Source organism: Podarcis muralis, chromosome 8, assembly GCF_964188315.1.
Source record: "Podarcis muralis chromosome 8, rPodMur119.hap1.1, whole genome shotgun sequence".
NCBI lineage: Eukaryota > Metazoa > Chordata > Lepidosauria > Squamata > Lacertidae > Podarcis > Podarcis muralis.
In genome coordinates, this window is record NC_135662.1 from 22,670,468 (window position 1) to 22,684,664 (window position 14,197).

At 40.1% G+C, this 14,197-nt stretch overlaps 1 protein-coding gene across 9 annotated transcripts in view; it reads left to right on the forward strand.

Moving 5' to 3' along the window:
• UBR5 (ubiquitin protein ligase E3 component n-recognin 5) overlaps window positions 1-13,983 on the forward strand; it is a 69,481-nt gene extending 55,498 nt beyond the window's left edge. For 8 of the 9 annotated variants that reach the window (XM_028736355.2, XM_028736358.2, XM_028736361.2 and 5 more), the window contains 17 exons: window positions 234-406; window positions 988-1,101; window positions 2,199-2,416; window positions 2,849-2,969; window positions 3,049-3,147; window positions 3,384-3,627; window positions 4,474-4,588; window positions 4,894-5,038; window positions 5,820-5,950; window positions 6,296-6,356; window positions 6,657-6,832; window positions 7,213-7,297; window positions 8,048-8,203; window positions 8,423-8,536; window positions 9,568-9,712; window positions 10,335-10,420; window positions 11,391-13,983. In XM_028736355.2, coding sequence (XP_028592188.1) covers window positions 234-406; window positions 988-1,101; window positions 2,199-2,416; window positions 2,849-2,969; window positions 3,049-3,147; window positions 3,384-3,627; window positions 4,474-4,588; window positions 4,894-5,038; window positions 5,820-5,950; window positions 6,296-6,356; window positions 6,657-6,832; window positions 7,213-7,297; window positions 8,048-8,203; window positions 8,423-8,536; window positions 9,568-9,712; window positions 10,335-10,420; window positions 11,391-11,603 — 2,396 coding nt within the window. In that variant the 3' untranslated portion in view covers window positions 11,604-13,983. The remainder of the gene's footprint in view (window positions 1-233; window positions 407-987; window positions 1,102-2,198; window positions 2,417-2,848; window positions 2,970-3,048; window positions 3,148-3,383; window positions 3,628-4,473; window positions 4,589-4,893; window positions 5,039-5,819; window positions 5,951-6,295; window positions 6,357-6,656; window positions 6,833-7,212; window positions 7,298-8,047; window positions 8,204-8,422; window positions 8,537-9,567; window positions 9,713-10,334; window positions 10,421-11,390) is intronic. The other variant, XM_028736359.2, reaches the window with a different exon arrangement.
• Window positions 13,984-14,197: the final 214 nt, after the last annotated feature.

Sequence of the window (14,197 nt, forward strand, 5' to 3'; positions counted from 1 at the left end):
TGGGTCAATCCATTCAGATGGGCAGCATATAAATAATAAATCACAATTACTATTTTTAATAATTTGGAAAAAAATATAAGCTAGTAATCAAGAAGCAGACAAAAGTGGAATAACTACTGATATTTTGTACTTAAAAACTGGAGAAGTGTTATCAGCATAAAGTAACAGAGCAAATCTGTATCAGATAATCACTGTTATATTGTAATGATTTGTTTTAACTGGACACTTTTCAGGTGCTACACTTAATGACAAAGATGACGACTCCCTTCCAGCTGAAACAGGCCAAAATCATCCATTCTTCCGGCGATCAGATTCCATGACATTCCTTGGCTGTATTCCGCCCAATCCTTTTGAAGTTCCTCTAGCAGAGGCCATTCCACTAGCAGACCAGCCACATCTGTTACAGGTAAGCATAAATTGCTTGATTCCTAAGCTTCACACATAATTTAATACTCCAGACACCTTAGCCATTGTTAAACAATTGTGAGCAGATTGTAAATCAGCCACAACTTCTGCTAATACATGCAGTAGGAAGTTCAGTCCCTCATCGTCCAATATGTCAATATTGTTTTTGTTAAGATACAGTACACCATTCCAATTTCCGTCTTTCCAAACAACAGCTTTTTTGGGTTTGCTTAGTTCCCCCGCACCCATTACAAAACAAGCTAACTACCCAAGTGCCTTAATTAGTCTTGTTCTAATGTTAGTGAAGCAAAATGTTCCTTAAAATTAAACCCTGTAATAGTCATTTGGAGTGCCGTTCCTGGGTCTGGGTAGCTAATTTGCTCAGATGCCAGAGAGGAATTGATACAGCCAGTAGTTTTTTGGCATGTTACTCTTCTTCAAAGCATGGTGGCATGAGAGGAAGAAAAAGAAATTCTCCCTGTAGAGAAGAGATGCATGGATCAGCTGCTTACGTTGTGATCAGAAAAGTTGCATCTGCATCAGTGTTGGCTCACATGTAAATTACCTCTGGGTTTTTTTCAGCCAAATGCTAGAAAAGAAGATTTGTTTGGTCGGCCAAGTCAGGGTCTATATTCATCCTCTGCCAATAGTGGAAAGTGTTTAATGGAAGTGACTGTGGATAGAAACTGTCTTGAGGTATGAATTTATTGTGATACATGTTACAAATTCATAACATTGCTTCCTTCCCTCTCCGTTCCTCCACTTTCTCTTTTCACTCTTATTTTGCTATAAAAATGAGAGCAAGTCTATATATTTATATATCCATATTTCTTTATCCACTACTCTCAATTCCCTTCCAGGCCTTCTAAGGACTTTACCTTGCCTTAAAGAACCACAAGAGTACCATAGTATTCATTTCAGACTCTGGAAATGCAATTGCAGTGGCTGGAAGACAGGCCTTACCCAAATGCAATTGCTGCCTGCTCCTCTAGTGAGCAGTCAGATAGCTATTAACGCTTTCTCCAAGTGGAGAATGCATAGAAGTTGTTTCAAAAAAAGGCTTGTTAGATGTTTTTTTTGATGGATGCATCCACAATGGATATTTCCAAATGTTCATGGCTATTTGTGTGTATGCAAAGTTAAATTTGGAATAGAAAAGGCCTGCCCCCATAGAATATTAGATCTGAAAATTCCACATTGCTATTTTAGAGAGCTCCTCATCTCAATCTATAATACTATGTATAATATATTATCAGCTTGGACATTTTTAGGGCTTGCTTTGTTTCAGTGGAGAGATCCATGAATAAAAATGAACTTTGATCCCACTGATTTCTATAGGACCAGTCAGGTTAATTCAGACTCTCTGGCTCAGCTAGTATTAGACTTTAGGTTCTTGCACTATAGTGACCTTGTTTGCATGTCATGATGACAAGAGTTAATGATTCACTATGGATGCGTTAAGCTGGACTGTAGCATTATGTCTGAACCAGTGATGGGGGTTTGTTTTGCTCCAAACAAACTATGATCTGTAGGCAAAGTTTGGTCCTGATTTACAGATTGCATTTGGTTGAGTGAAACAAACCAGAGTCCCTGGTTGGGACATAATGCCAGGTTTGTTTCTCTTTCTTGTTGTTGGGGCAGAGCGAAGAAGCCAAGATCAGCTCTTTGATGATAAAGTTGACGATGGTTAATGATGATATGCAGACTGTACCAAAATAGTGTTGCAGCTGAGTCTAGAGCATGAAAATACCCTGCAGTGTTTTACAAACCTGTTTCATTGCCATTTCGTTTAGGTTCTTCCAACCAAAATGTCTTACGCAGCAAATTTAAAAAATGTCATGAGCATGCAGAATCGGCAGAAGAAGGAGGAAGAACAAAATGTGCCATCTGAAGAATCAGAGAGTTCTAAGCCAGGCCCTTCGGCTCATGATCTTGCAGCACAGCTGAAAAGCAGTTTACTGGCAGAGATTGGACTGACCGAAAGTGAAGGTCCACCTCTGACATCCTTCAGGTACCATTACTTACGAAACAACACCTTTACTTTTACTCCTTTGTGCTCAATACTGCATAGCCAGGAGTGTTGCCACAAATGACTGCTTGGGATAGGCAACAGCAGCAGGAAAAAGAGAGAGGAAATGGTTGTGTTGTGAACACAGGGTTTCCATATTGGTTCGTATTCGATTTTTGCAATTACCATTGCTGTTTGGTATTTGCATTGTTTTCGCAAGTGCCACTTTTCTTTGTACATCACCTTGCTATTTAATTCATGTGCTTGTGATCAAGATAATCCTTGATGGAAACTGTAGAGAGATTGTCACTTGACTCTTCCTGCTAGAAACTTTGTTTGGCAGCAACTGAACACAACATAATCCTAATTTTAACATGCTTAGTATGTACAAGTAATCTCTGTTCTCCTGGTTCTTTTTTAATTTTTGTCTGCCAGGCCACAGTGCAGTTTTATGGGGATGGTTATTTCTCATGATATGCTGCTTGGACGTTGGCGGCTTTCCCTAGAGTTATTTGGAAGAGTGTTCATGGAAGATGTAGGAGCGGAACCAGGATCGGTATGTATCTTCTTGAATGAAGACTGCTAGATTGTTTTGTAGGCCTTTCCTTTTACTAATACATTGTTTCTCTTTGTAGATTTTGACTGAATTAGGTGGGTTTGAAGTAAAAGAATCTAAATTCCGCCGAGAAATGGAAAAACTGAGAAACCAACAATCTAGAGATTTAACACTAGAGGTAAGTTTTAGTGCTATCTCTTTGAGTTTAGCTAGATTTAATAGATGAATGGTTGTGGATATCCTGTTGCTCTTGCAATTACTTACCTCAGTAAATTAGGATGTAAAATGGTGGCCCAGCCATCGCTGTGTATGTTGCAGCTGATGGATGTTTTTAGGTGCTAGTGTGGCTGTAGATCGTATTTTCATTCTTTAGCTTGTCTGTTCTTTATGGTGTTCTCATAATGTGTTTTCTAGGTTGATCGGGATAGAGATCTTCTAATTCAGCAGACGATGAGGCAGCTCAACAATCATTTTGGTCGCCGATGTGCTACAACTCCAATGGCTGTGCACAGGGTAAAGGTCACGTTTAAGGATGAACCAGGAGAAGGCAGTGGTGTAGCAAGAAGCTTTTACACTGCCATTGCACAAGCTTTTTTGTCAAACGAGAAGCTGCCAAATCTGGACTGTATTCAGAATGCCAACAAAGGGACACATACAAGTAAGGATATTGTAATAAATGTGTTACGTATAACACTGAAGACTTGGAACAGTGAAGGAGGATGAGGGGCAAGAAATTATGCAGGGTTCTGCATTATCCTCAGGCTTTCAAATCATTATGAGGGGCACATCTGCTTATTTAACAGTAAAACTGAAGATGCTGAATTTCGCACTCAGCACAAGTCTGTGCACTTAAGATGGTCACAATACACACAATTCTGATGGGGGAAAATCTGTATTCTCCATCAATCCTTCATTTAAACATAGTGCATCTGCAGGCATCTTTATTTCATGCTAAAATGTTCTACACTAAGAACGGTGGGTGGGTGGGTGGGTGGGTGGGTGGGTGGGAAGAGGAATAATTGTCAGACTGCCAGAATTCTTCCTTGGTTCCGTATTATTTCCATAGAATACAAGATAACAGATTCCTGCCTTGAGTCTATATGCTAAACTTCATCAAAGGGGAGTCAACTGAAGAAAGGAAAAGTAACAGGCAGGACTAAACAGGGGAAAGCAAATGGATTTTATTTTAGTTACATGTACTTGGCTTGGTTTTTTGAGGCTTCAGCCAGTGAAGGGTTACATTTTAACCTTGTTTTCTTCAAATATTTTATGGTAAACTTCCAGTATTGTGTGGTGGGTGGTAGAAAAGAACTTGATGAACAAGCCTGATTTATTTATGTCTTTAAATCTTAATTTGGAATTGTGATTCCAAGCTAAATTTTGTGTTCTTCTCCCTCAGCCTTGGTTTCCACAGCTTCATGATCTTTCATAGTATCTGTTAAGTGAGCATTGTTGCAAAAGTGAGCGTTGTTTACAAACCATAAGTATGTCTTGCCCCTTTAAGGTCTCATGCAGAGATTACGAAACCGAGGGGAGAGGGATCGGGAAAGGGAGCGCGAAAGAGAAATGAGAAGGAACAGCAGCGGCTTGCGAACTGGATCTCGGAGGGACAGGGATAGGTAAGTAGCTTTCTTTTGAAGTTAACTTCAAATCAGGAGACGATTCGGAATAATAAACTGCTCGTTCTCACCAGGAATTTTATTGAAAGGCAGAAAATAAATCTCTATATTAAATGCTCCTCAGAAACAGGGATTCAAAAGTGAGCAAAAGAATTAACTAGGAAGCACCTGCCACTTTACTGGGACACAAGACAAAAGGTGGGGAAGGATGGGTTTAGCGCAGCAGGAGCATACCCTGTAGTTCATTTGATGTGGACCTTTCGGAGCGCAAAGACAATTTCTGATGAATTGCTGTTGTTTTTAAGGGACTTTAGAAGGCAGCTCTCCATTGATACCAGACCTTTTCGACCCGCATCAGAAGGGAATCCGAGTGATGACCCTGATCCTCTTCCAGCACATCGGCAGGCCCTGGGTGAAAGACTTTATCCCCGTGTACAAGCAATGCAACCTGTAAGGCTAATGTTCTCTTCTGTTTACTGTGGCAAAAATCATTCTTGTTTCTTAATATGTACTGTATTCCACTTAAAAATTGGGTGTGTCTACATATACTTGACATGTTGGGGAATAGTGAATAAGCCGAAGAATACAAAGAGTTTTGCCTTAGACCTGCAATTCTTTGTAGTTGTAAGGCCCCGTTAAGGATCCTGTACTCCCCTAGCCATAGGGCTTCAAGATGGATTCCAGTGGAGCAGCAGCTATATATGTACCTAGAGCATCTGCCTCCCTTTAGAGAGAGATAGAGGGACCCCTGACCATTGGGTCCAGTCGTGACTGACTCTGGGGTTGTGGCGCACATCTCGCTTTATTGGCCGAGGGACCCGGCGTACAGCTTCCGGGTCATGTGGCCAGCATGACTAAGCTGCTTCTAGCGAACCAGAGCAACGCACGGAAACGCCATTTACCTTCCTGCCGCAGCGGTACCTATTTATCTACTTGCACTTTGACATGCTTTCGAACTGCTAGGTTGGCAGGAGCAGGGACCAAGCAGCGGGAGCTCACCCCGTCGCAGGAATTCGAACAGCCAACCTTCTGATTGGCAAGTCCTAGGCTCTTGTGGTTTAACCCACAGTGCCACCCGCATCCCTTTAGATAAATGCAAAAGCCCACAAGCACAAATTACAGCAGGAGGCTGAATCCAGGGCAGCTGAAGTTTCCCGAATCTGTAATTTCCAAGCAGATGGAGAAGACTAGGGAAAAAATGGAATATAAGATATTAATTTCTCGTTTCCAGGCATTTGCAAGCAAGATCACTGGCATGCTGTTGGAATTGTCTCCTGCTCAGCTGCTTCTGTTGCTGGCCAGTGAAGATTCCCTTCGAGCGAGAGTGGATGAAGCTATGGAACTCATTATTGCGCATGGAAGGTAAACTAATGTTAGGGATAAATCCTTAAGGGAAAACTTTTTTAGATTGCGCCTGGCTTTGAGCTGTCACAGGGGGGGAAATTGAATTAGATCTTTTCTACATTGTAGCTCCTCTACAGAATTCCTGTGGTTTTGTACTTATTTTTCTTTGTTTTCCCACTGGAAAACTATTCGTTGGATATTCAGAATATTGAGAAAGGAAGATAGATCATTTAGCAGCTAGTAAAATCCCTCTGTGCCACAAAAAGAGTGATTTATTTTACTAAATTACAATAACATTTAAATTGAATTTTAAAGCATGACATTGACTCTGGTTAAATATTTTTCTTTCATTCTGTTCAAAAGGGAAAACGGAGCTGACAGTATCCTAGACCTTGGCTTGTTGGATTCTTCAGATAAAGTACAAGTAAGACAAATGTTTTAACAGTGCCTTTATTAGTTTACTGTTATGCACATGGAATATGTTGGACTGTTTGCAAGAGGGAAAGATTCCTTCAGTCTAGTACTGTGGTGATGAAACTAAATTTTATTTAAACTTTTCCCTTTAACTAAGTATGCAATTCCATTAACTTTACCATTTGTTTAATTCCCTTTTTTTACTTGGATGTGGTTTTGACAGACAACTTGTAACAGTGAAGAATATTTCAGTCTTCATTAGTGTGCAGAAAACACACCCCTTTTTTACTTCTCTCTTTTTTAAAAAAAGGAAAACAGAAAACGTCATGGTTCCAGTCGCAGTGTGGTAGACATGGAATTAGATGATACAGATGATGGCGATGACAATGCACCGCTGTTCTATCAACCTGGAAAGCGTGGCTTTTATACACCGAGGCCTGGCAAAAATACAGAAGCCAGACTAAATTGTTTCAGAAATATTGGCAGGTAAAATATTCTCTAGATTTGTGTGCATCACTTTGTGTGAAAAAAAGTATAAAAGTAACGGTCACAAAAAGACGTAAGATTTTGCAATTCAGCACCAGGTTTACAATGATTTCAACTAGACTTTGAAAACATACCGTATTTTTCCGTGTATATTTTGGGGGGGACTCCAAATTAAGAAAACACCCCTCAGCACTACCCGTGTATAAGATGAGCCCCAATTTTAAGCCTAATCTTTTGGTTAAAAAACCTAGTCTTATACACGAAAAAATAGGGGAATTGATCTCATTTGCTTGGGTGCTCTTCTTTTGACTTGGTTTCTTCATCACTTTTTCTTTCTTTAAAAAAACAAAACTTCTTGTTCTGATATGTTTTTTCTTCAGAATTCTAGGTTTATGCTTGCTACAGAATGAACTTTGCCCCATCACGTTAAATCGACATGTAATAAAAGTTCTTCTTGGCAGAAAGGTAAACTTGCATATAAATCGTAAGAATAGTTAATTATAGGACTGCAGTGTTATTTGATTAAAATTGTGGTGCTTGGTTTAAAATGTAGAGCTTGGTTAATTGGATATTGCTGCTATGTCACCCAACCTTCCATTTAAAGCAGTGAATTTTCCTCCCTCTTCTGTGTACTTTTTCCACCAGAAAATGGGAACTCCCTCCAGAGTTCCATGCTCAGGCTTCTTTGAGCATTAGGAAATTGTACTTTGTAGCCACCTCCAGGGCCCCTCAGGAAAAACTGTGATGTGCAAACCTATTTCAAAGGGTATTTCGGATCGTTAACCTTTCTTAACCATGGGCGTAAGTTTGAACAGAGACATAGGCCGAGATCAGACATGGCATAACATGAGAGAAAGCAGTGTGCCCTCCCTCCCTTATAGTGCCCTCTAGGCTTATCCTGATATTGTGGCTTGTATTGTTTCCTGGCATGCACATAAGTAATAACTGTAATTTAGAGCAAGCCAGGAAACCAGTGCCAAGGTTAGGTGTGCAAGCAGGGAGGAATGTTATGTCTGAACTAGGCACATTTGTTTTCTTATGAAAGAACGGGAGATTTGGACATAACACTTCTCCTGACTAACTTGCTTGGTATGGCCACAATATTTGTAAAGCTTTTCAAAGTTCTTAACAGCAAAACTGCTCAGTAGAGTAGCTGTCTTAGTGAGCTGACGATAAAACTAAAAGTGATGTTTTACATGTGCATTTTATTTTCAGGTTAACTGGCATGATTTTGCTTTTTTCGATCCGGTAATGTATGAGAGTTTGCGGCAACTTATCCTCGCTTCCCAAAGTACAGATGCTGATGCAGTTTTTGCAGCAATGGACTTAGCATTTGCAATAGACCTATGCAAAGAGGAAGGCGGAGGACAGGTAAACAGCAGTTACACCGTTACTCAGACCATTCAACCCTTTTTGCTATTAATTGGAAATGGATGGATGCTTCTGTAATATTAGTGGCCAGTTTAACAAAACATATGGCTGAGGAAAATCCCCCTTGGAATATGTTTCCATTATGTGAGGTATTTGTAAGTATTTTAAGAAGTTGGTTTTTTTTTATATTAAATATTCTGTTTCACAATATTTTCCTAGGTTGAACTTATCTCCAATGGTGTAAATATACCAGTCACTCCTCAAAACGTTTATGAATACGTCCGAAAATACGCAGAGCACAGAATGTTAGTAGTTGCAGAACAACCTCTACACGTAAGTAGTACCGTTGAAAGGCATTGGCTTACTTTGATGTTTTCTTACTCACATTTGATAATTTGCATAGAACTGTGTCTTTGAATCGATACACCACAATTTCTGCGCAGTCCCTGAAACTGAGCAAACAATGCTTGCCAAGAGGGTTTCTACTGCTCACCTGCAGGATTATAAGGCTCCTGTGAAATTTACAAATAGCACAGGAAGTGCTGCTCTTCCTTATGATTTGAGTGTGAGCATATTATTCTTCATATTACTCTTCTAGTTTCTCCCCTTCTGGAGGAAGGGGGGCCAGGTGTTTTGTTTTTTCTGGCTGTCACTTCTAATAGCCGGTGCAAGTTGACTTTTTAGTTTGTTTGGCCAATCAATCAGGAAAAAGAGAAGTAGAAATTTTGTATTAATACCTTGAGGTGAAAAAACGTATCTCACTTGATGTTTGTGATTTTAATAACTTTCTGGGTGGTGAAGGTGCTGCCTTATTGGCCCGTGATTCCCATGCAGAAGTAAACACAAGCCATGTCATGAGGAACAAATGGGACCCCTGCTACAACTCAACATGCTAGAAATGGGTGTCCGCAAATGTTGGCTGACCTTAATAGCCAGGCCAAAGCTTGTAAACACCAAGGGTTGGAGCCAATGTTAGTAATGCTTAGAATAGACCCATGGAAATCAAGGGGCATTGCTTACTTATGTCCAGCAGCTTCAATGCTCTTGAGCAGAACTTTGTTTGCTGCAACCCCAAGATTCTGCCTCTCCTCTTGTTCCTGACTTTGCTCTGTCTCTCTACATGAGGCCGTGTAAAGTTCTCAGTTCTCCTCCACAACTCAGAAAGCCCAGTACAACCCTGTCGCCAAGCTCCATCTTCCGAGTGCAGGACTCCCTTCATAATGCTTGCCAGAGGACAATAGCCCCCCTACCATGACAAACAGATTTATCTGCCAGTCGTTGGTTCTTTCCATCTAGTTGTGCAGTAACCAGCCAATATGCAGTTCCTGGCAGTGTTTAAATTAAAATTATTGTGGCTTTTTCAGGCAATGAGGAAAGGTCTGCTGGATGTACTTCCAAAGAATTCATTAGAAGACTTGACAGCAGAAGATTTCAGGCTTCTCGTAAATGGCTGTGGTGAAGTTAATGTGCAAATGCTAATCAGCTTTACGTCCTTCAATGATGAATCAGGTATGAAATTCTTTGTGTAATCTTTTAGTCGTGCAGCAGTAATATTGCTCCAGACTGCTTCCCCCCCGCATATTGGTTAGACAAATGCAATGTGTCCTGAAGCATGCAGACTATGGGGGAAATTCAGTGTGAGCAAGCATTTGTGTTTGCCTGATGGAATGATCTCCCCTCTCCTCCTGCCACATGCTGATCTAGGGGTTCTTCCGGCCCTCCAGAATAGGTTTTGGGGGACTGAAGAGGGAGAGAAAGCCCTGTTGCCCTAGTGGGAATCCTTGCTCAGAGTGCAAGCAAAATGGGTTGGTTGCATCCAGCCTTGTGTCTCTCCATTGTATTTGGAGATTTTTGCAGATCTACAAAAATCACAGTGCAGATGGCCCATCCGTTTCTCCTTCACACCAGTCTCTTCAGACCTTTAAATATAAACTATTACTTGCATACTAAAAGTAGTCTAGTGAAACCATGTCCTTGGATCCCTCTGTCTGCTCTTATTGGCATTTTAATTCACAGTTGGTTGTTGCTATTTGCACAACCAGAGTATTTCCATTAAGTCCACTTTCTGATATCCACAACTAAATGTTATTATCTGCCTGCTCTTCTGTTAATTTATTTCATTTTTGAACAGGAGAAAACGCTGAAAAGCTTTTGCAGTTCAAACGTTGGTTTTGGTCCATAGTTGAGAAGATGAGTATGACTGAAAGGCAAGATCTAGTAAGTATTCTTTCTTTTGGTCAACATACGGGATTTGTTAATCCCTGTTGGTACTAGATGACTCCACATTGGGGAGAAAAACAAGTTTCTTATTTTAACTACCCCAGTACGGTATCATTTCCTCCTGGGCCCAAAGAGCAACTTCAACCACTTCAGGAGTTTGGGATTTGGAGTCTCTTCAAGATTGGTTCTTCCTGGTACATTTCCAACCTCTTTTGAAACTGAGGGGGGAGTATCAAAATCAGGCTACAATATAATACAGAGTCTGCCATAAAAAAAGAAAATCAGTAACATTTCCCCATGGGCATTAGTTCCGATTTCAACATTTGAGTTTTTTAAAAGACTGGACAATGAGAATCTCGAGTAGATTACTTTTAGTTACTCTCATAAAACTAATAATGAGGTGGTCATTTTCTGAAATGCTTCACATTCATTATTTTAGCATTGTAGGTTTCTGTTACTGATTCAATTCAAGCTCTGTGTTAATTATTTTCTCTACCATAGAGCTCCATTATTGGGGAAAAACAAAGAATCAAAGATAGTGGTGACAGATAACATCTTAAATATTGTTTGAATCTACAAGATTTTGGCATAAAGGGATGTAACATTAGTAACAACGATGTGTGGACATGAGGGACTAGGCTAGTGCCTTAAATGTCCCCAGTAAATTAGAGTATTAAAGTATTTAAACCTGGTGCCTGCTTCCCAAAGCCCAGAGCACAATGCTCTGGTGGGGTCCAAGAGCCCTCCACATGCCCAAAGGCCGATTCTCATGTGTGTGATGTCAGGACGTAATGTATGCAACGTCTCCTCCCACCCCCCCACCCCCGGTCGCCCTCGCAAGCTGGCGCCTCTGGCCCTAACTGTCCCTCTACGATAAATTTCACCGCATGCCACTGAAATATAAAATTGGCATGTGAATTCCCCCCTCCCCAAATCATTAACAGGTCACTGTTTATTTGCACCTTAGGTTTATTTCTGGACGTCAAGCCCATCCTTGCCTGCTAGCGAAGAAGGATTTCAGCCCATGCCATCCATCACGATAAGGCCGCCAGATGACCAACACCTTCCTACAGCGAACACTTGTATTTCTCGCCTTTATGTCCCTCTGTATTCTTCTAAACAGATTCTCAAGCAGAAGTTGCTACTCGCCATTAAGACCAAAAATTTTGGTTTTGTGTAGAGTATAAAAAGTGTGTATTGCTGTGTAATATTAATAGCTAGTTTTTTTGTAGATTTTCCATTTGTCTATAAAAGTTTATGAAAGTTAATGCTGTCATACTCTCCCTGCTGGTATTGCAATGACTAAATGCAACATTCCTGTATTAAGTTTGCAACCCAAGGGGCCGAAGGAGCACTAGCAATGTCGGACTGTAACCATTTGCTAGTTGCCGGCTTCCTGGCCAACCCCAGCCAAAGATGACAGCAGAACAATATAAATTACACTGTGATTTAGCTTTTTGCCGGGGGAGGGTGGGGAAGGAATATGTAAAATGTTCTAAGAAAATTCACTGCTGCCTTTGTGGAAAGTGCTTCAGCAAAGGTTCATGTATAGAGGGAGTAGGGAATTTCAAAATAAAAGATGAAGTATGTTCTGTGTTTTATTTTAACTTTTTTTTAAAATGGTGTTTAATTTTGTGGTTGGCTGCAGTTGTGCATCATGTATATTGAACTTGTAAAAAGTTCTTGCCAGTTAGAGCTAAGAGTTGAAATCATTCACGTTTGCTTACAAAAAAACCACTGCCATTGCAAGTTTTGTCTCTTTGCATTGGACTCTGGCACACAAATACCACCACTAATGTTTTGCATGTAATCTGTATACCTTAGTGAGGATCTTTTTGTACATAACAAGGAAGCCAATGCACAGTATTTAATCGTTCACAATCAACATTTTTGTATCCCTCTTTCCTCGAGCAATCAGTCAGAAGGTTGTTCCACTTCCAACTCCAACCTGGACAGTTGTTCTGCTGTGTCTCAGACTGTTTAAAATTTCAGCCTAGGCACTACCTGGTAACTGTAAAATGTTTATAAGATCATGATTATTTGAAGGTACATTTTGAAGAAATTTAATGTTCGTGAGCAGCTTAACTACTTTTGTATCTAGCCTTTTTTAAGTATCTTGTTACAGTTTTTAATAAATTACAGACAAAAGTACAAAGTCATACTGAAGAAACAATAGTTTTTATTTATATAGCCTGTATAATCCTAGTTATCACCACACACCACAGTCATTCACTAAGCCACTCTAAATTGCATAAGTGAATAAAACTCATTCTCATCTTCAGTCGAAATGGAAGGAGTTCAGCCCACATTTTACAGTTAGCAGAACTGCCCTGCCCTGGCAAGCTCTTGTTTTCACCAGGCTGTACAAGATGGAGGCGTAATGTAGTTTTGTTCAATCAGCACAAAGAAAAGTTTGCCAAATGTATTGTGGTGCGCTGAGTGCTTGCTTTTTTTTTTTTAAATTAAACATTTTTACAATGAAGGGGAGAGAGTCCTATTGTATTTCAGTACGCCAGGGTCCCGTTTTGTTTAGTTCTTAAGTGATGTATGAAAGGGGGAGGCTCTGTGTTGTTGCTTGCTCACCATCTCCTACTAGACATAAAACTCTTTCCATTATGATTGTTTGGCTTCAGTTGTTCCCCTGTCCCCGTGGTTCTTGGCTGGGGGGTGGGTGGGGAGAGAACAGCACATCGCTGCAAACTTGCTTAAATTTCTACCAAAGTGGAAAACTGCTCCTCTCCCCCACTCACCCTTAACAACAGCATTCAAGCCCCTTTCTGCCTTAGCTTAAAAATAGAATGGCTGCCTTCTACAGAAAAATCTAACTCTGACAGGCCTTAGGGAAGCTCGCTAGAGCACATCTCTGACCTCCATGCAGTAGACTCTGAAGACTGTTCTCTTAAAGGTGACTGTGCCAGACTTGTATAGTTAGGGAATAACTGCAGGTGCTTTTTAAAAATATTTTTTCCCCCTGCATGTATTGATGAACTAATTAGTTTCCCCTTTGACAGCCCTTTGAGGGATAAGGATGGAGTTTCTGGTGATGTATTCAGTGGATATAAAGTTTTGGATTCTGTTCCTGAATCTGCTACTGGCTTTTATGGCAAGTTACTTAATGTCTCTGGGCCTCTTACTCACATTCTGTAAAATAATGATAGCTACCTACCTCACTGAGGTGTTGAGGCTTAATAAAGTTAATCTCTTCCAGAGCCCTCTTATGAAAGGCTGTGTATATTGTAAAGTATTGTTATATATAACCTGTGTATATATAGCATATCCATATGTTATATGTATAATTATGTATATAACATAGCTGTTTTACAACAATCACAGCAGGATAAAACTACACAGTCAACAAGCCCAATATAGTAGCCTAAAAAGAAAATATATACATGTAGAAAACACTTTGCTGATACTCTAACCGAAGGGGAAAGCTAGAATGATTTATGCTGTAGTCATTGACTCAAGATGTATATGTAGCTATATAAATAGCTTTTCTCTGTATATTTGAACAGTATCAAGCTTTTCATAAGAAATGTTTATTAAAATTGTACACCACATTGCTGTCTGGCTTAAGTTAGTTTCTTTTAAATATGTGGTATAGAGTAAAAGAAAAAGCAAAGCAATAGGAAAACTTTAGTTCTTTGAAGCTAGATGTGGTTTCTTTGATTGTGTATTGCAACACACAGTGCTGGTTTGAAAGCTGATACTAATGCTCCCAGATTTCAAAAATGGAACTGGGTTTCTTCTAAAGCCTGTTTCCCTGGTAGTTAT